General features: G+C 33.5%; 1 protein-coding gene across 1 annotated transcript in view; it reads left to right on the top strand.

Moving 5' to 3' along the window:
- Nucleotides 1-25,185, top strand: part of Hs6st (heparan sulfate 6-O-sulfotransferase) — a 118,134-nt gene that overhangs the window by 8,341 nt on the left and 84,608 nt on the right. The window contains exon 2 of the mRNA XM_068772371.1: nt 11,870-12,106. Coding sequence (XP_068628472.1) covers nt 11,870-12,106 — 237 coding nt within the window. The remainder of the gene's footprint in view (nt 1-11,869; nt 12,107-25,185) is intronic.

Genomic DNA, 25,185 nt, shown 5'->3' with positions numbered 1-25,185 from the left:
TTTTTGTGTAGCATTGATGTGAGATGTAACATTGTTACATCTCACATCATTGTTGATGTTGATTGTTAGCGTTACGTTTTAATTAGAATAATGAACAATATTAGTATAATCTTCTATAATTATCGGTAGTGAAGGTAAATAAATATCTTTAAACAATTGATTATATTAAATATAGTTATGTCTATTAGGAAAAGTGGCTTGACAAAATGCAGCTTCCATCGTAAATAGGGCAAACCTGGTAAGTCGCCGTATGGCGATTATTCAGGAGACCTTCCACTATGAGGAGACATCTAGGAACCGCTTCGTGTTAAAATAATCTAAAACCATCAACATTTCATCGTAAGACGTCCACTAATGGATATAGACTCATTCATAGATTTCCATTAGAATTAGTTGGAAGCTGCTTATACAGCTGTTTTAAACATATTAAAACAATATCTCTTTCGGTAGAAGGACCGGTAGTAATCATCTATGTAATATATTTTGTTAAAATAAATCTAGAATTAGGTTTTAACAAAGGTGCTTTTGAAATTATATAAGAGCTAAATATAAGAAGACTTCAGACTTGCCTAGTGCGGCTCGTGATCGAGTATCGAAAGCTTTTTATGTCTGTATCAAGTTTAAAACGCTAATAAGCTGTGCGAGGTTACGTCGAAGTAGGTCACACTACTGGGCTTCTCTAATAAACAATCTATTCAACTGACGTCCATCAAAATGCAATATCAATTAAACGGAGAAAATATCATTTACATTAATATGTTTTACATGAAAATATAGTTTGAAAATAAATTGCTTTGCTACTGTATTAAGGATATTTTGCAAGTAGATAGGTAACAAAAAAACCGTCTGGGTTTGTTGTGTTGCTTGTTTTGTTTTGAATATATATAAATAAATATAAATTAATAAATATCTTCTATAAAATATATTATACAATTTGCACTAAAAGTTATTGTTCATTTAACGAGGTACATCGGTGTTACAACATGAACAGATAGCAGCTGATGTTTAATTTGTACTCGCAGAGGAAACGATGTAATGTTAAGTTATGAAATATTCTCATGCGAAACCACCGCACGGCGCCCGTGTTTACATTTGCGGCGACATTTACGCGCACGCCGTATACCCGTCGGCAAAAGTTTTGTGTTTAATGCCGTTTAATTAGAACGGAACGCGTGTTATGACTCTTGGGATGTTCGCTATTTAGTGAAATTACTTTCTACTTCATACAACGGTGTCCCGTAATGAATAAGATGTCGTTGACGCGGTAACTTATGCGAACGTTATATCTTTAACGGATCATAAATGACAAATTTATATGTAAAGTGTCGAAGATTATCAATAAAGGTAATTTCGAATCTCAATCATCGTTTTTGTACTTAAAATTTAACGCGACATTTATGTACACAAAACATTTCATATACTGACTTAATTGGAAGGAGTAAGTTCTGGAATTTATCTTTCACTTGGGTATTTTTACATTTTAGACCAGCAACTGATTCGATTTCTCCGTTCAGATATAGCTCCATAAATCGCGCAGAGGAGATGACCTGGACTTGGAGTGGAGACCACAGATCGGCAGGTTCACCTTAGTAAAGTCGTTAGAAGATGCTGGATCCAGGTCGATTCTGTCAATCCATAGGAAATCTATGAGGGAGAGAGAACTGATGACGATGATAATGTATATACAGTCTCTATGTTTAACATCGTAAAAAATCCCGTTGTAAAAATGGCTCGACTGGGGTGGCCAATTACCAATTGAATTTCGTGATATTTAGAATTGGGTGTTTTGATTTGCATCAAATTCATGGACACTCGTTTTTAGGGGGCGGCCGACCGCTCCCTAGCCGCGGCCAGCATGAGCGAACCGAGGTTGGACCCGGATTCTTTTTTGGCTCGCCTGTGGTCCACGCTGCCGTCCCAAGCCGCATATACACAGCACAAACACTACACAGCTCTACTCGGGTAGAGTGGTGTACTACATGCGAACGAATTCATGCAACTGGAACGCGTCTGTCCAGCTTTTGTTTTATTTTTAAGTTTTAGGTTCACGGACCCTTTTGCTCCGTCAACTCACCTTCGATGAAACTGCAAAAGCCCCGGGCTAGCAGCAGCAAAATTCATTGTCTATGTGACAAGCGGCACCGTCATGTTAAAACACATGTCAAAACAACTGAGAAAACGGTTCCTGTGGAAAATCACATTTAGGGACTAATAATTTCTCTCTTTTATTTAAGAATGCATTAAAAACGTAATATTTATTTTACGGACGTCCTGATCTCTTTCTCGTGTATCTATAAATTTATTCCCTAACGACGAAACGTGCTTAACACTGGTAAGGCTTTACGCTCCAAGCATTACCGCAGCGCACATGAAAATGAATCCTTTAAGTACGTATCAGACGGGGGCCGTATCGTGTTTCTTTATAATTTAATATCGCGCCCAGGCTGCTGCCGATGCATGAATGGCAGTAATTCGAAACGCGCTCCTATGATGGACGAGCCTTTTGAATTATCTCTCATATTTATACATTCGCAGACATATTATTTCTTTAACGAACATGAGCTTACAGTTAGATACAGGATTTTCACTATCTGCTATTTGCAAATCGTAACTTTCTTTGTCTATTTGGCACGGAAATCATCAGTAAACCTCGACAGAGTTAACAAAAGAAAACTTCAGGTCCGATCATCATTTTTCTTTTGATTACTATCCACTACATTCCCCGTGATGGTCGATCTCCGTATATTTGAAAGAGAGCATCTGAATTTTATTTTACAGTACTGTTTAATTCAATTTAAAATATCATTATTCAAGTAGGCATTTACGCACACTTTAAAATCCTTAATATTTTTTTATATTATAAAAAAATCAGCGTAGTTACTTCGTGTGTTATATTTTCTTTTTTTAAAAGAGAATTAACAATGTTTGTATATTTTATGAGCATCTTGTTGGAAACTGTTCTTCCCCGGGTTTATCATTTTACCCCAGGTAGTACCAGATTACTTCACGTTGCTGCCTTTTCCAGGTTCGCGACAGTCCGATCCACCTACTCTATTGTCTAATACCGTCTAAGAGATTAATACCAGTTACCTGTGCTCTACCACAAGCAAGTTATCGTAGCATTGCAGTAGCTCGTCAGCTTTCACTCTGTGTCTGTCATTGCTAAGTTTTGATCACCCGTTACCATTTACAGCCTAGCTAACAGGTTGTAGACAGCTAAAAGAGCTAAGTTTAACACCTAGTAACTTGTATCTTGTTCACCAGGTTTGGTCTTTATATTGAAGGATTTATTAACTTGGAACAGGTAAGCCTTGCCAACCAGGCTTGCCAGAGCATTTTAATAACCTGTAGTCCCCATGTGTTTTGGCATATTCCTCAAGAGAATAATTAATACGAATTGGGAAAACTATATTTCTAATTTAATATCATTTGTTTTTTTTTTGTTTAAACATTCGCTTTTCTACTACTACTATATTTGTACTGTGGGCAATATATATGATTTTGCAATAGAATTCCATATCAGAGAGCTCTATCTAGATCTAAAATGAATTTAAAGAACGTTCGTGTGCTAAAGGTTACTTTGTAAATGATTAGATAGAAGATATCACAGTTTGGGAACGATGTGTTTGCCTCCATGCTATTTCAAGTTCAATTAATATGTATTTACATATTCTGTCAACAAAATGTAATAAATAGTCTCGCTAAGGTTCTCATGCCATAAATGCCTTAAAATCTATAAATACCATTTCTCAGATTTGATGTATTTATCATTTGAGTAAGCGCTAGATTCAATTTGACCTTTATGTGAGATGTTGAATAAGAGAGGTTGAATAATCCATTGTATGTTGAATTGAGATTTTTTTTTAATTTGCGTTTCAATTGACCCGATAGGTATAAGTTAAAACCTCTTTTTATACAAAAAACCTACTGGCAGCTATATCGTAATTTATTGGTTGTGTTAATATGTAACCCAAATCACTGAAGAAGGTTTGTAGGTAAGTTGGGAATTTTCTAAAAAGTATAAAGTAAATCTTGAAAGTCATTACGATAAAATCTTCGATAAACGTACGAGCAAAAGGTCATTTCATTTTGTTAGGTTGGCAACGTGTGGACTAAGCGACTACCAGTTACCGTATATTTTGGTCCTATCACTATAATAGGCTATTACTGTCCCATATTCGGATAGACGTTCGTGTTATGGTAAGTGATCTCGAAAAGAAATTTCTCGGGTTCACTATCCAAGGTGTGCTGTTTATTTTTGCGAGTTTATATTTAAGTTATACGTACTAGATGTGCAGACTAGTGTATGGGTATTAGTATGCGATTCCTGTTTTAGCTTTTAATGGTATTGCTATTGAAATTTGCATATGCGCATGCGAGTGGGTTCAAGTGCATTCCGTGACGTCGGGCGTAGCAATAAAGCTCTCTGTTAAAGTCTGATAATAATAGGTATTAAATGATATATTAACTCTGGATTAAGTTTTTAATGTTATTTTTTACAGAGCACAAGTGCGTATTTTTGTAAGTCTTTGTTCATGGCTCGTTGGTAATTTTGTAATTATCAAAAAATCGAATCAAGAACAAATGAAAGAAAACATGTAGACGAACGAATGTAACAATTAGTAAGTGACGGTGACAGTAGTTAGGCTGTCCAAAACTGGTACACTCCGGGGCCTTAAGTGTGTGACCACAGGCCGCCAAGCGCAGTGTGTTTTATACTCTGTGCGCTACATAGTCCGCGGAACCGATTGCCTTAAGTTTTTTAAGAGGAGATTAGAAACGGTCTTAGAAGGTAAAACATTTTTTGTCATGTCGTCAGATATAGGCCGCTTCCAACCAGTCTACAATTTTTAAACATCTGTAATGCAATGAATTAGATATTGAGTTTTTTTTTGTATTTTATTTTATTATTACATTTTTGCACATACTTATACATAAAGCGGCAATTGTGATTATACTTGGTATGCCGGTTGGCATGTACAGTTTTTTTTTTCAAATATATTCGGATGATTTCGCTATCTATCGTCTATTAACAATTATTCTTATGGCAAACCTATAGGTATGATTATGATAATAAATTTCGTAATAGGAACACCACTCTAATCAATCAGTAATGCTCTCGTATTATATATACCGAATACCATACATTTGTTCATGGAGATTGTTCCAAAAGTTTCCAGAAGAGGAAGGAAAAGCTTAAAACAAATCGCGATGTTATCCTAAGTTATTACCGAGCTTATTTTAAGTTTCATAATTATGTTATGTAATGTTTTGTTAATGTATTAATAGTGAAAGATGAACGTGAAGTAGACGGGGCGTAGGGCCAGTAATAAATAACATATTGTTACATGATAAACGCGTTCTTGCTCGCGTCTTCCTGTGTCTCGAGGACAGCTTACTACATCTGTCACATTGCGTTGTGATCTTTGACCTCTGTATTGTGATGTTACACGCTTCAACTTTAATATCGTTATAATTTGACATTACGATCGTTATTGTTACACGCAAAACGAATTCTTTAAAATTTTTAGAGGATTTTTCTTCTTAAATATTAAGTAGTTAAAACATAAAAAAATTAAATTGAAAATTCGTCTTTTGCTGGCTTCGAAACGGTAGACGGATGAAAAGTTTTCTTTGTAAAAATATTCAACGAAATTTACATTTTTCGTCACTGCAGTTCATTTACTTGACTCAGTACAATCTAACGATTGTGGAAAAATTGTGAAGAAGTGAATTTGAGATAAAAATATTTTAAATAAAATTTTACAGTACTTTCTATTTATTATTTTGATGGAAATAGCACGTGAAACGTATGTACCGTTGCCAAATTGCTTTTGCATCTTTTTTTCACATGTATGAGACATCTCTTGATGAGAGCTGTTCTATTTTTGAATTCTTTGTATCAGAAAATTGCAACAAGGAGTTTAACGTTTCGTGTAAATCTTCATTTACACGAAAGTACAGGTTACATATAACATTGGATTTATATTGGCGTTATTTATTGCACATTTGTTTAGGAATGCATTATTCGTTACTAGTTTTTTTATTAGTTTTCTTCATAATAAGCCCTCTTTCGGAATGATTGTAATTGAATCGGTATATATATATTATGATATAAGCATCTTCTACTGCCTTTTTTATCTAGTAGTAGTTGTTCGCGCAGACTTTCTACTGTCAGGAATTATTGGCCTGCGCATTCCAATAAAAAATGACGTAATTGATAAACACTGTTGAACTGCAATATAAAATAGCAGGCTTGATCTGTCAAACGCGTTTTGTATAAAGCCATTTGTCAAACGCCCGAGTTCATAGCAAACCGTCAAATATGCAGTGTCAATATAATAATATTTTATCTTTACGCGTTTAGCTGATGATCCTACCAAATACATAAATACGTATACCACTCGTATACGTATTTGCTCCTCCAAATTAGCCCAAATGCAATGACAACAGTGTCATTAACAGCGGCGTTCGAATACAAATCCCGGTTCGAATTTAAATTCGAACGCGAAAGAATGTTTTAAAATAAAATATTGTAACCGTAGTGGCCAGTAATACAAAGCGTTCCTACGTGAACGCTGCACCTCTTTATAGAAATTGTATTAAGTAACTTAAAAAAAATCAGTGGTAAAAAAAATCGGTAAGCCTTTCTCAAACTATGACGTGACCAAGGGAAATAAGGATTAATTTTTTAATACATATATATTTGTAAATCGAATGATAATTAAACCTTTATTTTTATTTTATAATAAAAAAAACCAATAAAGCGCTTTTTATATTCAGCGTTGATAGAAACGTTTTGTGGAAAAATTTAGAGAGAAATAATGTTTTCCTCTAATATTCTTAAATTTACTACGATGAATTTAATAGTTAACAAGTACGTACTTCTGTAATCCATTGATGTTGGATGCTGTTTATTTATTCTAGTTTTACGGCTAAAATCAGAATCTTAGATTCGGATTCCGCGAGAGGAAATATCAAATACGTGGAAAATTTTATGAAAAAATGAAATAATTATTCTTTTGATTAGTCTTTGCAACTTTGAAAGGGTAAGATATTAATATAACCTACATTTAAAATATGTTTTTGGACTTAGTCTACTGCATGGTTCGGAATGCTGATTCTTTCAAAAATAACCTGGCAAACAAACTCTATAGGTACTGATTTAATGCGAATTTTGTAATTTTTTCCTGTTATCTTTCGCTTGTTTGTCTCTTCAAAATCAGCATGACTCTAATTCCAGCAATGTTTATCTCCTATGTAATGTTTAATACAACAAATATGCTTTTTTGATCTTTATATAAGCGTATTGATTTTAAGAAAGTTTGTATTTATAGTTAAAAAACGTTCACGAAAATTTGTAACAAAGTGTTTGAAACGCAATTACACCGGTCCCTCAAATTTGTGGGCGCGGGGAGCGTAAAAGGGAATCTCGTTCCACTGAACGTAACATCTTTCAACGTCAGGATCCTATTTCTTATTCTTCACAATTTGTAATTCTCTCAGTCATTACCCCGTTTCTTTTGTTTACTTTTTGTTTGCCATTATAATGAAAGAACAGCATTTGTTGTATAAAAGTTCTGCCTTTTGTTATGCAAAGAGGAGTTCTATGAAAGCACGAGTCCGTAAACTTTTAAAGGTTAAAAAGGTTCTTTTATGAATTTCCCAGTCGTGCTTTTTGTGCACGTGTTGAAGGTCGCGCCAGACTTTTGGCTCGGAAATAGATTTGTGAATAGCTTTACAACGGACGAAAAAACATGCAAATATTAAATGCACCAACAACATGCAAAAATTTTTTTTGAACTATTAATAATGCGTGTCGCTTTAAAATTAATATTAATTCAAAAATTAATGCTATTATTGTATGAATGTATGTATTATTGTTTTAACGATGATAAATGAAATGAACGAGAGGTAAGGTAATAAAAGTTCAGTGAGGACAAAAGTACCGGCATACGGCGTGATTGGTTATAAGTGTAAAATCTTAAAAGAGCTTACTTGCACAGTAATTCAGCTCATTTTTTCTCAGTTAATATATGGTATCGCTATCCAAAAATCTATAGTTTCAGAAATAATAAATAACGTAATGATATTGTAGTAGGAAAAATTGTTTTCCAAATTCTTAATTCAAATTGATGTTCTTGAAAATTTATTTTGGTTTATATCTCTGTCTGTCCCCGCAGACTTTGTACTGACTGAAGTTATTGGCCTGTCGCATTCTAATAGAGTATGAGAGTGATCGCTTTATATCATTAAAAGCTATTAATTTTTTTTTGCTAACCAACGAGATAAATTCTTTTTAAAACTTTTATAAGCATTCTTCACCTGTATAAAATATGAAATCAAAGTATATCTGTTCCTCCATTATAGATATAGCGAGTTACACGACGAAGTGACTGCGCGGAACTATGTAAACAAACAAATTAATTTCGCATCGTCATGGTTGAAGCGGTTGCGATTGAATAGGAGTAGTTGCGTAATGTGCCCTCAGCTGGGCGCTGATTGCGACTGTATATTAATGGCTGAAGGGCGCCCTGCCCACTTCATTAGGCGAACAAACAAGTGGGGGAGAGGATAGGCTCTTTACCTCGTCACCCTCTTAACCTCCCGCGGCGTCGCATACAGCGGGAACTCAAAGACTTCGCTTTGCTGTCACGACTTTTGTACGTGACTTAAACTGACTCGCGTCTTTAATTGTGAAGCTTGCGCGTTGTCTGCCGAATCAAACATGTTGTACACATATAAAGCGCTATAAAATCTAATTAATTTATAATAAATTACATTACAATATTTATATTTATGTAAGATTCAAATTATTGATACAATATTAATTAAAAATTGTAAAAGGATAAAAAATGTCATGGCTAGTTGAATTTAAAGTTACGACTACCTATTCATAGCTCTATCACGCAACCATTAAGCCTAATATGCCCAGCGGTAGTTAATTTAAGTTAATAAAATTTTATTCCGAATCGCTTGCGGTAGTTAACACCGCATTACAGTGTAACGTGGGTACACGAAGTCACATTATCATAAAACACGTGGGCGTCAAATTATACATCAATACATAAAAAAACACCGCCGTCTCCTAAACGCTAACACTCCACCTAACGTCGCTTAATCCATTAAGATTATTAGCCTTTTAAAAGTCCCATCTTTTGTAAATGTTTACTCTTGGAAATTGATTGTCTTTTAAATTATTCGAAAGTAAACGACGTACATGCGAGGCACTAATGTACTTCTGTGCATATGTATATTACAGCATTAAGTCATTACTTAATAGATTTAGGATTCCGTACAAGGAAAACTTAATACTGATCATCATTTCAGTCATAGGACGTCGATTGCTGGACATAGGCATCCTCCCATAAGTTGCCAATAGGACCGGTCGGAAACGACCTTATTCCAGAGTTGGGATGGGATGTTGGTACAAAAAACGTCCTTGTATAAGAATAAGAGTGTGTGTGTATATATATATGTATATACATATATATTTATTTATATATATATGATACAAGGATTGTATCCTTTAAACCCATTTATAATCAGTAAACCAAGCGGATAATTTTACTAAACAAGTTTCTTGGTGACGTATGAAATATTGATTATGACCGTCTATTTCGAAAACTGTAGTTATTGTGAGTAAATCATCATTATAGCTACGAATAATTTGGCATTGACATCAAAGGATCGATATGCACGTCGCGACGCTTTAAATTTTATCGTATTAATATCGATATTACATAAACAACCAATTTCTTTCAGAATTCATGGAGTCGTAGACAGTAATTCTTTTTCAAGTTATCTTGTTCCAACAAAAATGTTTTTGTATTTTTTAATAATTGGCGGAATGTATCTGTTGTCACGACAAACAAAAGACCCATAACGTTTATGAGAAAAGGCTTAAAAATAAAACAAGGTCTTTTTTCTGTCCTGGAAGCAGTTTCTGGTTGGAATTTTAAGATGGATACGTATGGGAAACAATATAGTATCCCTGGGGATACGGCGGTGAAGTCTTCTAGACTGAACTTAAACCGTGTAGTACTAATAGAAAAAAACTATAATCAGAATTTGTTGTAGGTTATACTCAGATAAGGACGCGTTTGGAAGCCACGTAGGTTTAAGACGCCAGGAGGCTAATGTAAGGCAGCAATAAACAAAGAAATATAAAAAAAGAGAATAACAAAAAAACACACGGATAAATATAATTACGATATTTGTTAACGGTATAGTGCGAAAAAAAAAATCAAATATTAAAAATACCACCTAAAGCAACTAAGCCAATATCATTACATCAACGGTATTATATTTACGACTGTACACAAAGAAATAAATATCACTAGACCTAAGTGAGAAATTTTAAAGTCAATGTAACTATAATCGTAGGTACAAATTTCGGTATAATTCTAGGTTTAAATATAATTTAAGTAGTATAAAATTTAGTAAATGTTTGATTTAGGACTGTCAGGAAGGAACATCAGTTCATTTCTGGAACGAGCTTCTAAAACTGTTTTAATAGAAACAATTAAAAATTTGGTTAGTTGCTGAGGAGTGTAGTCAGTGAAGGTGAACGGTGATGCATTACAAGGGGGCTTCTGTAAGCTACACTGGTCATCATCCACACGATGAAGTTGCATCTCTAGTGTTAATTATTCCTTTATAAAATATCACGGGCCAAATCTTCATTCCAAGTCGACAAGAAATTCAGTTTTTTTTTAAATTTTTTTTTACTAAAGCAAATGGTGTCAAAATGTCGCTCTCACTGACCTACATCTTTCCTTGATTAATAATCGAGCTGCCTCTCGTCTCTGGAGACTGAAATGGAATTTATAGTTTAACACTAAGAATTTAATCTTACTTTATACCGAACACAGCTTCTGGTGTTTTTCGTTAGTATTCTGTTCTAGCAAATATTTATTATTGCGAATTAAGAACGATAACGTGCCTTTCGAACCGTGAACGGGTTTAAAAGCTTCTCCGTTTAAAGCTCCGAAGGGTTTATTAGTTGACATTAAAGTATAACGTACAATAAGGCTAAGATAGCTTATTACCCAAGCGCTCGTATGAAACGGTCGTTGGTTTGAACGATCCTGTTTCATATAAATTCTTAGATGTTACATACAGGATAAATGTATAGTTCATTTTCTGTCAATTAATGTGCCATATATTACCGCATATCCTATCAAAAACAATGGTTAAATAATAAATAACAGAATGATAACATACCAAGAAAAAATAGTTAATGTTTACTATCTGTATTTGTAGACTGCCAAAAGTTTTAGCCTGGTTATGTTATAATTCCTATAAATTAATTTAACATATTTCAGTGATCGTCTTATACAGGTTGATTGAAAATAGGTGTAAAAGTTAAAATTTGTGCTGAGCATTCGTATCTTTAAAGCTGTTACACCTATTACCAATCACCCCGTATATTTATACATAAGTAATATTTTTGGTAGTGGTACGATTATCATAGACAACAATTTCTTGCAAGTCATATTATTTCCGTTTACTGAATCAAAACCACAATGCACATAACGCTACGGAACCCTAAAATACATCCTTGTAAAATAAATGTATTAATCAATCATTCTTAAGCCAAGAATGAAGCGATTTCCTTTGCTTCACTTAAATGCAATATTAATATGTATGGGATGGATAAAGCCTTTGTTGTAATTACTTTACTTTTTTTTTTAATGAAAGAGTGATCGATGTTGGCTTTTACATTGAGTAAATTATTCTTTTTTATGTTATCGATCTTATTTAAAAACATTACGTTTATACAAGGCAAAAAATATTTTTCAATACTCGTTCATGTTTTTGTTTGATAATATTTTATACGTATTTGACAGTTACATGTATTTTCTAGGTATGCGCGCTATCTCCCAGGGAGAGGGTTTCCGAGTCTCTCGCTCTGTCGTACGCGGAGGCGCCAGGGAGGCCCCTTCCAGACGTGATCGCTCAACCGGGTCTATCGTACGATGAAGTCCTCCACGACGACTTCAGATTCGATCTCGACGCACATGACGTCATGGTTTTCTTGCACATACAGAAAACTGGCGGCACATCGTTCGGGAAACATCTTGTCATGGATCTCGACTTAAAGGTTAGTAAAATGTACTAAGTAAGAAAAACATATCAATTATATATTTTATCATGTAAATTTTAAGGTCTTAGACTAGTTTTATTATGTACCACTTTTAAAATTTAGCTTATCCGTCGGACCACCGGCACAAAAAAATTAAGATTTGATCTAACAATAAAAAAATTTGAGTTGCGGCTGAGTTCCAACCGCGAATCAATTAGTTTTTATAAAAAAGTGAGAATTGGTTGGTTAAATATTCATTTCATTATGCTTCTTAAATTATTATTTGCCTACTTTATATATTATATATTGACCCGTTAACATTTTAGTTCTATACCATTGGTTTGGACAAATTTTGAACATTCGCTTATTAATTCTAAATCCCCATCTCATCATGTCACTCCAACGCAGAGCACTGTTGAGTCTCTCGTGTATCCCTGGTGGTCCAGCTGGATCAATTTCGAAGATATAAATGCTCATAATCACAATATCAGACAATAGATGGCTACTGCAACGCATTGGCCTCCCCCTAAGATCGTTGTAATGGACCTTAATTATGTCTGTCTATCTGGAGGAGGGCCCTTCCACGCTGTGTCTACTGGCACGTGGTCGCCACTCACTCATTTCAGTTCCAATAGCCATCGGATGCACGAGCGATAGCTCTACCCATTACTCTCTGGATGACTCATGCTCATATAACCATGTAATCAAGACATACAGCTACTATTGCAATTATTACAATAGTTTTTAAATCTTCGAAATATTCAATTGCTATAGAACCTTCAAAGTTTCTATGCTATCGACAATATGTTGATTACTATAAGTCGATACAAGTTAGATCAAAGTAATGTAATCCCTTTGAATGTTGCCATTAGACACGTGTCATGGTTTGCCAGCCCTTTGTTCACGTACCCTCCCCTCAAGTTTAGAGTTAGTATACAATATATACGTAAGTATATAGTATACATATATGGTCGTTACTGAGAAATTCTTACAATTGTGAGGGAAGACTGGTTCTTTTACACATGTTTAGTATGTACATGCATTATTTGCAAAGCTCTTAATGCTAATGACGGTGTTTAGTGCAGTTGTAAAGATATTTTCCTAGAATAATAGACTATTTCATCGATAAAAACTATTCAGTGAACGACGTAACGAAACTGTATTCACGGTAATAAGTGTAAATATATGGATCAGTTGCTGTCGATTGATCAGAAATAGCTATAAGCGTAATCATTATAAAATAATAAAAAGCGTTTTAAATTCGGATTACGACATTAAAGATTATTATTTTTTATTATATGTCCCTGAAGACTTAGTACTGTAAGTTATTGGCTGGTCACAAAAATAAAGTATCATCACCTTATACAAGGTGATTAACAATGGTCGTAAAAGTTTTAAAGCTCTTTGCTGGCGAATATGCATACAGAAATATTCACCCATTACGAGATATATTTACTCCTTAGAAATTGTTACATCAGTTTGAATATTTGATTTAAATTTAAAGAAGGAAAGATTCATTGGAAAAAAAATTACATCGATACTATTTCGTCTGTTACCTATATTTTCGAAATTAGTGGTTTTCTTGTTAAATTAACCGTATTATACGTATATAATGTATATCGTTCAAATGATTATAATACACCAAGAGTCTAATATCATTTCTGTTGAATTTGTAATATGAGAGTTCTATTGTCGACGACTGGAGAGATCTATTCGCGCCATTTAATTATGTAACATTCTAGAAGCTTCGATTTCCTCGGACCCGTACTAGGTAGTCGATTGCCGATATAAACGAAATTAGTAACTGTGCCACCCGTCCGCCTCCACAGTACGGGTCGCGACCCGAAACTTGTATAGATGTATTAATCAGAGTGTCACCGAGTTGATCGAGCACCGACTAGCCGGCGCCCACCTATATCTCCATTCACATTGAGCGCGATTTCATTGAGAATATTGGGTTCATTTGATTGATTCGTTGTAATGTCTTTGATTAGGGTATACGAGTATACGTCGCACAAAAGGTTGTTCAATGCCCTTCATAAATATCTAGATTGCAATTTATTCATGTCAACTATAGATATATTTTAGTATATTTAAAGGCCGATATTTCTAGAGTGGAGACAAAAAACTGGCAAGCGCAGCACAAGATGTCTGTCCTATAAAGTGACAGTCGACCTAGTTGAAATGCTGGATGCTTCCAACCAATCTTATTGCAAATCTATGAGGGAGCCCTATGTCCAGCTGTGGACATCCTGCGGCAGAAATGATGATGTAGACCGATGGAAATTACTGGTTGTAACCGATAAATTAAAATTAAAGTTTTTATAGAGAATCGGAAAAGTTTTTTTTTACCAATAATTTCCTTTGAAACTGGAAAGTTTAGGTTATTATAGGGATATAATATAATTGCTTGCCAGCGTTTTTTGATAGCGTTCATTATTTTCATCTTAGTTCGGGAGATGTTGGCTTATTTTTTGACATTCCATTCGCAGCGGCGAGCCGTCTTCCCGTTAATAACAACCATCAAGTGGGATTACGGGCTCCGTAAAGCATCTTTTTAGGGGAATTTTTCCAAGAAAATCTTAGCTATACATTTATTATCTACTTGTTGTAGTTCCAAATATTTTCTTTTGGTTATTTAAAGTACTTTAAATAGGTTATAATGCATCGTGTTTACTCATTATTTAGAAATTGTTTAAGAAGCTAGCTATACGTAAAAAGTTTTAATTGAAAATTATGTTACTCGAAAGAAAAACTAATAATTTTTTTATTTATAATAATACATACCGAGCTATTTGCGTTTAGTAAAATGTATAGAACACATCGCTTTATCCAATAACATGATTGAAACCACCTTTCCCGTCTATATCAGTACACGCGGTAGATAACATCAAGAATTCTAGTAAAGGTTTAGCCTTGAGCCTATATTAGCTAGAGGTCTGACTGGTTTAATAAATATATATCTTAATGCTGGATAAATACAATAATGTTTTTGATAAGCAGGAATATGACTTCAATTTATACTAATAAATAAGTAAAGTATGACTAATTTAATAATTAATAATGTTCTAAACGTAAAAGTGAGATGACATATAGGATTTAGAAATAACTTTTCGACCCTACCGAGCATAATGGAACCGGAAAACTATATGCGTTTTAAGTGGATAACCTGAGTCGGGTTCCGTTTCTAATCTAATATACCTTATAGTAAGTTATACATGAAAAATCTACGCGGAACCGTGTTTCCTTAACTAACCTTTACTTCTTCTCTTCTCTGCTATCTTAAATCGTCAAGAACTGTGAAAATTATACTAAGTTAAGAGCTATGCTCGACAATATCCTGGTAGATCGAATCAAAAGCTACGAAATTCAAGAAATAATGTTGTCGACTCAGCTCTCAAGGTCTGTAAGCAGAAGTGGTAGAAGACCGACCACTTCTATTTGCTTGGCGACTGAAGATGGACTGGCAACCAGAGAATCGAGTCGGAAGTGGGTCGATGAATTGATCAGAAAATCGATTAGGGGACACTTGAAAAGGCTTTATTAGAAGATATTTAAATACAAGCAATTAAAAAACTATTTACCTTTAAACTTAAGCGAATTAACTGTTTGACTTATTTTCTTTTAAAAATACTCTTAAGCGCATATGTGTACAATTCTCTATACTCTAGCCTAATAAATGCGTGATTTCTTTGCTGTATCCATCATAAAAACTTCCGTGTCCAAAGATAAGATGAACAATAAAGGTATGAAACGATATTTTTACGAATAAATGGCCAAAACCTGGAGATCTTTATTGTCAGCAATTCAGTTAAAGCTTATGCCTTTTGTTTCTATAAATTACTTATTAAGTTTATAAATGTAAAGACCATAACAATGACGAAAAAACGCAACATCGGATGAAACAAATTTACATTAATATTTCATTTAATTAAAAAACCCTTGAAATTGATTGAAAGCACTTGTCGATTGAATAAAGAACTCGGCGAACTCAGCGAGGTAGCGATTCTGAGGTCAAAGACCGTAGATACGTTAAAGAATAAAAATGTTATGTTATGGGAACGAGGACGTATCAATGGGCATTGCTTCATATCCGATTGTTAAATGACAGCTGCGGCACGTCACTAATTTCTCTATCGTAAATTTTTAGTGTGGAAATGATGACATCTTAATCTATTTGTTTCGGAATCATTTATCGAGTAAAGCATAGTATTTATATTAAGTTGTGTATGTTTACATTTACATTGTATTATTTTTTTATTGAATCTCTTATTTCATTTGTTGTTATGGATTTTAGAATAATTATTTGGTTTAATGTTTGCAAAACGTCTGCGTAGGGTCCATATTAGAGGCGAAAATACGAAATTCTACGGAAAAAATTAAAGGCAAAGAATGGACTTTTCTTTTTTCGAAAACCTGCCTCATGGTTCTCTGTGACTAGTGCTGCGTGTTTTTTGCACTTGAGTCAAGTCGAATCGTTTATTTATTTGATTGTGTACTGAAATCTACTAATTTTTGTCTATCTTGTTAATAATTTTATGTGTTATGGCGTTCTGTGATTAAATGCTTCGTATTTGATTCACCATTCTATAAACAAAATAAAACTTAACCCATACTAGCTACGCAAGTGTCTCTTACTGGCTTAATTAATAATTTTGACTGATTAGCGCTGAAGTGATATTCGTATAGATGGCCTCTTTACAGACTTTTTATTCATCTAATAGACTCAGGCGTTACTTTGCGGAAGTCCATCCTATGTAAGAAAAGGACTAATATATAGCTACTTCCACTATGTAACAGTAGTCGTGCATTCTTTTTTTTTGATCTTGTAAGAACTTTTGAATATAGAACTTCTAGGAGCAAGACTATAATAATAGAAATATCGTCACACGCTGGAGATACTAACAGCTCTATTATTAATATCCCGACTAATGTGATTTTTTAAAGTAACTAATAGACGTAAAATTTTTGAACATAGAAATTGTACGTCAAGCTATAGCGTATGATACATATTTAGGAATTTTAACTTAGAAACTTTCGCGTAATCCGAGATTTTCCGTGTATTCCATACATTAAAATGTAGTTATATTCATATAATTATTTAAGAATACATGTAGCGATATTTATGAACTAGAATTTAGTGACAGTCTTACGTTATCGATAAAATTAGTTCGATAGTTAATTACGTTTTTTTTTACATTTCTCATTACATGGGAAGTCTGCAGTGCTTTATGTAAATGTCTCTCAAATGGCGGCGTGATTCGCCTAATGACAATAATTACCATTATTCAAGTTCTATTCAGGCCTGCTCTCAATTGCGAATCGCTTATTTGGCACGAAATTAGCTTGAAGTTAACTGATCGCGTTCGCTTCATAAAGTAAAATTTGCATAATTATAATTTCGGTATGAAAATCATTATTATTAATATTTTGAAGACAAAAAGTACGATTTTAATTTAATATAGTGATAATTTAATATAGTCTATAATTTTTATGTAATTTCTTTTGTCAGTATTTACCTCTATATTTTTTATGTTATTTATATCAATTTAATAAATAAATGATACATACATTCATATAGTCTTTTGTTCATGTTTATACAATTGTATTTCCATAAGAATATCAATAACGATATACATAATTGACTTTATCTACATTAGGAATACCACAGACGCCCCTAATAAATATACTTTAAAAATCCTCTCTCTATTATTTCTTTTCATAAAAAAATATTTACCGAATTTAATAAATTGCGATTTTTAAAAAAAAAAAGTTTTTTATAAATACAACTATGACACTTTCTTACGTATAATATAATTATAATCTTATCCTAAATATTTGTTCTTCTTATAAGAACTTAGTATAAGTAAGACAACATTGTACGCTGGCGCAATATCTTGTAAGTTATAAAAAACAACTTATGCTAGAGTTAGAGGATTAGATTTCATTGCCCCCTAAACTTAGTTAACGTTTATGTTGACTCCACGTACACCGATTTCGGTTCCTTGAGATTGATTTAGACCATTTTAGGCATCATTGATTCATCTAAATCGTAACTAGAGATTCCAAAATTTGTTCATCAGCTGCATAACAAAATGCACAAGAATTTTCTTCCTTGTGTTGTAAAGACTTTTTAGATCGCGGGAGTCCGGTCTGCGCGACGATGCTGTAACAGCCCCACAAGGCTAACAGCTTCAACATCAAACAAACAAGAAAACGTAAAGGCTGTAGGTAATAAAATTAGTGGTCCGTAGAAATGTTTCATTCTATATCACAAGGGGCGACCGCAAACGATTCTGCCCACTGTCATAACAGTTTCAGGTAAAATATTAGCTTTACTCTAATTAATATGTATTACAAAGCTCGTCATGGACCACCTTTGTGTCTGAGAAACGTAAATTTGTTATTCATTATTCTTTTATTGTTGAGCGCTATTAATTTTAAAGGCGTTACTGTCACTGGTACTGTCATTATCATCATTTCAGTCTAAAAACTTCTAATTCTGAACATAAGTCTCCTCAAAGATTCCCAATACGACAGTTAGGAAGCGGCCTGGTCCTAGCTTATTGCAAGTCTTGCATTAAGTCTGCATACCTTGTGCGCGGACGTTCTTCGTTGCGCTTGCCGGTCCGTGGTCTCCACTACAGAACCTTAACGCCCCATTGATGATGAACATTTAGCAGTACTTTTGTTATTGTGGGGGGGGGGGGGGGGCGTCACCACTCACACTCCGCCCATTGGTTTGTTGATCGTCCGGTTCGACGACCTTTCCTATAACATCCAGCACATCGAGACTCTTTAGTTATCTTCGAGCTGTTTGGCTGAAGTAGCCTGGAATCCGCTAGTAGCAGATGGCGGAGAGCCTGGTCTTTATACGGAGTTGATCGAGAACAGATCTGTTGCGTCTCCTGGCTGTCCACGCTACGCAAAGGATGCTCCTTTGCCAGCACCACATTTCAAAAGCATCGATTTTTCTTTTGACTGCCGTACGGATTCAAAGCGTATAAGAAGATTGAGAATATCAGACTTCTTCGACCATAACATAAACCTTTTTAAAAGAGGTAATGCCGTAAATCGAAATGTTCTGTTATATTTTAATTCTCGTTTCCATAATAGCTTTTACGCCTGAAGTATTTGTAAGGATTTAAAACTTTTTATCTCATAAAAGACTAGCGCAAGTTGGCGGAAATTTTAAAAGCTATTTGACTTGGCGAATTTCCCGTTTCATACATAGGAAGTGACTTAAATATTTTATATTTCCAATATGAGTTTTATTCTTCGGTTTTATAACAAATTGGTACGGGATGGTTCTTGTGCTCGTAAAGATAATCTTATTGGCACTTATTGAACTCGTATATGTGTGCGAATTTATGTCAAACGAATAACTTAAAATAGCTGAATTTTATATCTGGGAAGTTTTAGAAAGGGATAAAACTCAGTTGGCTTATTGAAATCCTGGGAACCTAAAACTTACGACGCACACTAGTTGTTTAAATTTTTGAGAGATCTTTTATTGCTTTATTATCTTCTTCAAATACATGTTAAGGTTTCATTAATCAAAATTTTTAAATTATTGGTAACAAGTGCTTCGAAATAAAGGTATAGATAAATTTAACGAAAAACTTTATTTGTATAGACAAAACTTGAGAGCGCTACGAAGACGTATTAACTTGATTGTTAATTATCAGTTTTAAAACCAATTCGTTTTATTAAGTATTTTTTTCTTTTATTTGTAACTGAAAACTCAGTATCAAATCAATTATTAAAAATATTTAACATCTCCGGCACTGTAATAAAAGATTTTTATAAGTGGACACTTTCTTGATCATAATTTTAGCCATAGGAAGTATCAGCTTTTACTTTTTTACGTCTACGTCTTTCGTGATATATATATATTTTAAAAAAAAATGTTTCTTTCATATTGTTCTTCCTAAATAATTGATTTTGGGACAGGATGTACTCGTACTATACATTACTTAATAGCAAATGAACTATAAATTTACCTTCTTAAAGCGTTTACACCTATATACATAATTGTTATAAAGTTAAATACTATGAATAGTTGAACATAACTATTATTCGATATAATTGTTTTATACTTTTTAATTATTGAAACGCATCCATATTTTTCGAAGATCTGTCGCCAAAAACGGCACGGTGCTTTTAACGAATTCTAAATAAATATTAGAAAATGACTGCAATCTCTCGAAATGATTATTCACTCTTATCTTCAAAGAACCCACGTTTTGTTTTTAAAATGGACCGATTTCTAAGCGAATATTATACCACACTTTTGGATTCTACACAAAGACGACTGTCATCAACTAAGGGACAACGAAGGATGGCTATTTGTTTTCGCATCATAGTAATTATCTTACGATAAAAAATATGAATTTGAAGTTAGTTTGAACAGATGTGTTTGTTAAGGCCTGTTTTGTTGTCTAACTTAAACCTTAAAGTTTGCGCAACAGTCGTTCCTGTAAGTTCCTAAAATATTTACGGATTGAACATACAGACGTAAGCGGTACGGTAAGCGGCGTGGGCGTATAAGAAACAGACCGCTGCAACAAAAACGAGAAGTATTGCTTGTTTGTACTTTCGCAGATCGTTTTTGCTCGAATTTTTAGATTTTGGCCGGCTCCTCTCAGCAGACAGCATTCCGTTCCGGTGGTAGCTTACTAATTATAATGTTAAATATCGACGATTCAAGAGTGCATGTAAGTGCCTACTTGAATAAAGATGTATTGAATTTGAAATTGATTAAAATGCAGTGAGTAGCTTGAGCTAGGTATTTAATTTTGTAGTTGTTTTTTTTTTCGGCACGTCGCTGTAAGTTACACACCGTTCTGCATCCATGTTCATTAAAAATTATTATAGAATCAAATAGCATAACAATTTTTAGTGATTTTTATTGCGCAACTTGCGTTCGTGGAATCGATTTCGATCAAAAATAAATAAATTCTGTGATTACTTTATCGGAGAACAAACGAAGGCTTTAATTAAAATTGACCTTAATGAGTTCTGATATTTCGTATGTTTAATAGTTTAATTATTTGATCTTGAACGAATTTTAAAAATAAGTATGATTATTCAACATTACTTTTCAAATTTCTGACGAATACTTGATGGTGTTGGTGGGTTTTTTGCCGTATGTTAGTCATCCATGAAATGGTTTTACAAAGTGTATGTTTAGAAGTCGTGCGTGTGAAGAGGTAGGGCAGTTCGCCAGTAGGTTAAAAGAATGCTTGTGCATAACATCGACCAGCTATTGCCGATAGCTTTTTACATGAACTTAGCTCTTGTTTTACAGTTCAATGAACACTGTATTGCATTGAATTAAGCTACTGTGTTTTAGTTTATTTATTTGTGGGATTATTAAAGTTTTAATTTAATAAATCTTGTGTTGAATCGAGTAGAAAGAAATATAATTATATTTATTTAATAAAATTATATATCTATCCACTTAAGATCATCTGTGGTGATCATAAAAAGATTGCCACAAGAGACCAATATTTATAGAAAGAAAAAAGTAATAATTATGTGAAGAATAGAAGAAACAATTCTCAAATAAACCGCAATAAAACACGAGCTTCTAGCAATAAAACGTTTTACGTCAATCAAATAAAAACTCGTGTTAAAGTGTAAACAAACAAAATACATGGTGATGAAGACATTAAAATGGAAATATAGTCGCATTATTAAGTAAATAATCGCAGTGTGTAAAATAGAAAACTTGTTTCTGTAGGTAATCGTTGTTTATTATAAAGACATTAAATGAACAAGGTAATTACTTTGAAATGTTTTATTTATTTGTTTTTTTAGGCTTAAAACTATTGACAGTTTGAAGTCTGTTTATGTTAGTATGGTGTAAAAATCTTTTATGTAGTACATCTAGTTAAATAATCGTATTAAAATATATTTTTTTCAGAAGTTTCTACTTTGTTCACAACAAAAATTAAATCAAGAACGATAAAATGTAATTATTGTTTAATACGATTCTTAAGTTGTTTGATGGACTATCATATCGTTTTTTAGGATTCGTCTGCAAATATTCAGCAACTTAGGTGTCCGTTGGTTGCGGTTGAGATTAGCATTTTAATTTGTCGAAATCTTTGTTTACCCGCTAATTAAGTTTGATAAACAAAAATTTAGCTCAAGAATGGTAATGTTTACGTTAGTTAAATATCTACATCAATTCCTTATATTCTAAGAATATGATCATATTTTAATACCACTGATTATACCAGATTTGTTTTAGAAAAACGCTCTTTGTTTTTATTGTAGATTTAATAAAACGAGTAGCAGTTTTCTCTTGCTAATTGCAGTGCCACTATGTGGCTAGTGGCTGATATCCCACTAGCCACAATGTGGCTATTGGCTGATATCCCACTAGCCACAATGTAGCTATTGGCTGATATCCCACTGCTGGACATTCTACGACTGAAATGATGACGATGAATGCAATTTTAACATTTACTTCAATTTTCAGAAATGAACATTCTTATATTTTTTTGTTAAATTACTGTCAATCACATATGAAATAAAAACTGGCATATATCCAGCTGCGGACGTTCTACGGCTAAAATGCTGACGAGGGTGATGGACCAAAAATGTAGTGCATTAATATTCAGCCAAGTTTCGTTAGTTGCACCTACTTCGAAAATGTACAGGTTGCCTCATGTATCAACGTCAGACACCAGAGGCTAAACCAATAAATTTAATGGAAAAATCTATATAACGTTTTTTTTTTAATAATTATTACCAATCATATATGTGATGTTCTTTTTTTATCTTTTACTGACTGAATCTTTATTTTTCGAAAGTTTTTTCATTTTCATGTTACCTCCAGTAGCCGTTCTATATACGTCAAACGGAAATTTAAATTCAATTTCACCAGGAATTGACCGATTTTGAAAGAAAAAAGAAAACATTTCTTTCGAATCATGTACTCAAAATCTAAATTTAACCGACCGTAAAATACGCGACGTAGATTTTTTTATGTTTAATTTTTAACTACCTGCCTTATAATATATTAAGAATTTAATCTATGGGACACCTTGTGCAACAATACCGCTGTAATAAGTGCTTTTTACCTACTGTAGTTACCGGACTAATGAGACATACAATTGTGTCTCAAGGAGATGAGCGCATATGTGGAATTGTGTTAGATGTAAAATTAAAACGTTCTACGTATGACAACATCGATATACATACATCATGTGAATCTAGTCATCCTTCTGGTTTTAAAAAAAACTCAAAGATATAAGACTCAATAAAAATGAAAACTTGCGTTTCACCACACTTGGCCGTTACATTTGATAAATGAAACAATAATGTCAATTGTAGCGAAGTTTTCAATTGTAATGATTATATTAAAGATAGCAATTTTTTATGTGCCCGGCCACCAACGTTGACCGCAGTCGCTTAGCAATTAAATAAACAATTAAAGCGGAGAATGAAGCGACCGGGAGGTCAGGGGACGGAGATACAATAGAATAACAACGAGCGCATTCATGCACTACTCACTGGCTCACATGCTACGAGGAGTTAGATATTGTAATCATCGCATCTTTCGGTCCGGACGTCTGCGTGATAATGAATAAATAACACCCCGGCATCCTGTTCGCACAATTCGTACTGCCGGTTGCGCCATATGTTTTGCATTAGCTCTTGTGGATGGGGTTCCCCTTATCGCTTTTATTTTTTTATCATTACCTTTGACAGCTGTTGATAGGTAAGCGTTATATGAAGATAAATGTCTTCGTTCTGTCTTTATGCAACATGTTGAAATGCCAATTGTAAGAACTTTTGTGGGTAGTTTGTGAAATATCATTTGATTTAATGTAAATCTTTTACATATTCTGTGATTTAAAAAAAAAAACAATTTTCGTATTTAAAATTAATGATTTATAAATGTCGCACCGTATTAGTAAGTGGAAATGGCAGAGGGCAGGCGCCATAGCGCGCTGAATAGAAGACCCTAGGCCTTAAGGTTTCGAAGTGGAGACCATGGACCGACAAGAGCAGCGTAGAACATCCTCCTACAAAATAGATCAGACTATTTTGTTAAGGTTGGAAGGCGCTGGATATAAGTCGCTTCCGACCGTTCGTATTAGAAATATATTGAGGTTAAATTGAGGATAAATCTATTACCAACAGTGCCTGTTGTAAAGCTGTAAAGATGTTGATGATGAAATGTGTTGACAACGGTCATAACACTCAGCAAGCCTGCATCATAGGCCACTGTGTGATTACTTAGAAGTGCTTTTTACTACAAATACACAATAGTTTTTGTGATTTAGTAAGATCATCCTATAAAACTAATAAATATTAGCATCAAATAATATAAAGTTTACATTATAACATTTAAAATTTTAAGATTTATATCAATCATATTAATTATTTATTACTTAACAATTTGGAAAAAGTTTTGATTTATTATATGATCAATAAATATATAATATATTTAACTTTATTTAGATTTTTATTAATAATTCGTTTTTCAGAAAACTTCATATTTCTGTATAACTACCCACTTAATGTTAATGCATTAGGTGGTTACACAAAGCCGTTCAGAAACTTGCCTTGTCTTTTACAATAACAAAATGTGTGAAATGTGTTCATAAGTACGAGAAGCTGACAAAAAAATTGTATTTCATGTCACTAAGCAAGGAAGTACGAAAAGTTAAGAAATATTGGCAACGGTTGTGACATTACCACATACTTGTAAATATTGACGAAAGTTTTTGCATTTAAATCTGAAATATAATTATCTCATTTCATTTCCGTTTCTTTCCTTTTGAAATGTTCGCTCGTCATTTCTAAGAAGTATACTTTCCGGGACGGAGACGACTAAGAATTCACCTACAGCGTTTATATTTGGATTGGAAATTTTAAGAATCCTCTGAAAATATCAGACTGCACAAGTACTCGTATTTATGTTTTATATAATCGTTTATGTTCACTCATAAGATTTTTATAACCTACTAATGCATAAATTATTATTTTTTTACAAAACATTGTAATTGAACACACAATATACAGTCACTGACGTCTTAGGCGAACTTCGTTCTGCCTAAGTCAATGGATTATTATAA

Source organism: Battus philenor, unplaced genomic scaffold (assembly GCF_028537555.1).
Source record: "Battus philenor isolate CCGP_79_NKW_IND1 unplaced genomic scaffold, ilBatPhil1.0.hap1 SCAF_5, whole genome shotgun sequence".
Lineage (NCBI taxonomy): Eukaryota > Metazoa > Arthropoda > Insecta > Lepidoptera > Papilionidae > Battus > Battus philenor.
Note: the sequence above shows the minus strand (reverse complement) of the source record. Positions and strands in the feature narration are given on the sequence as shown.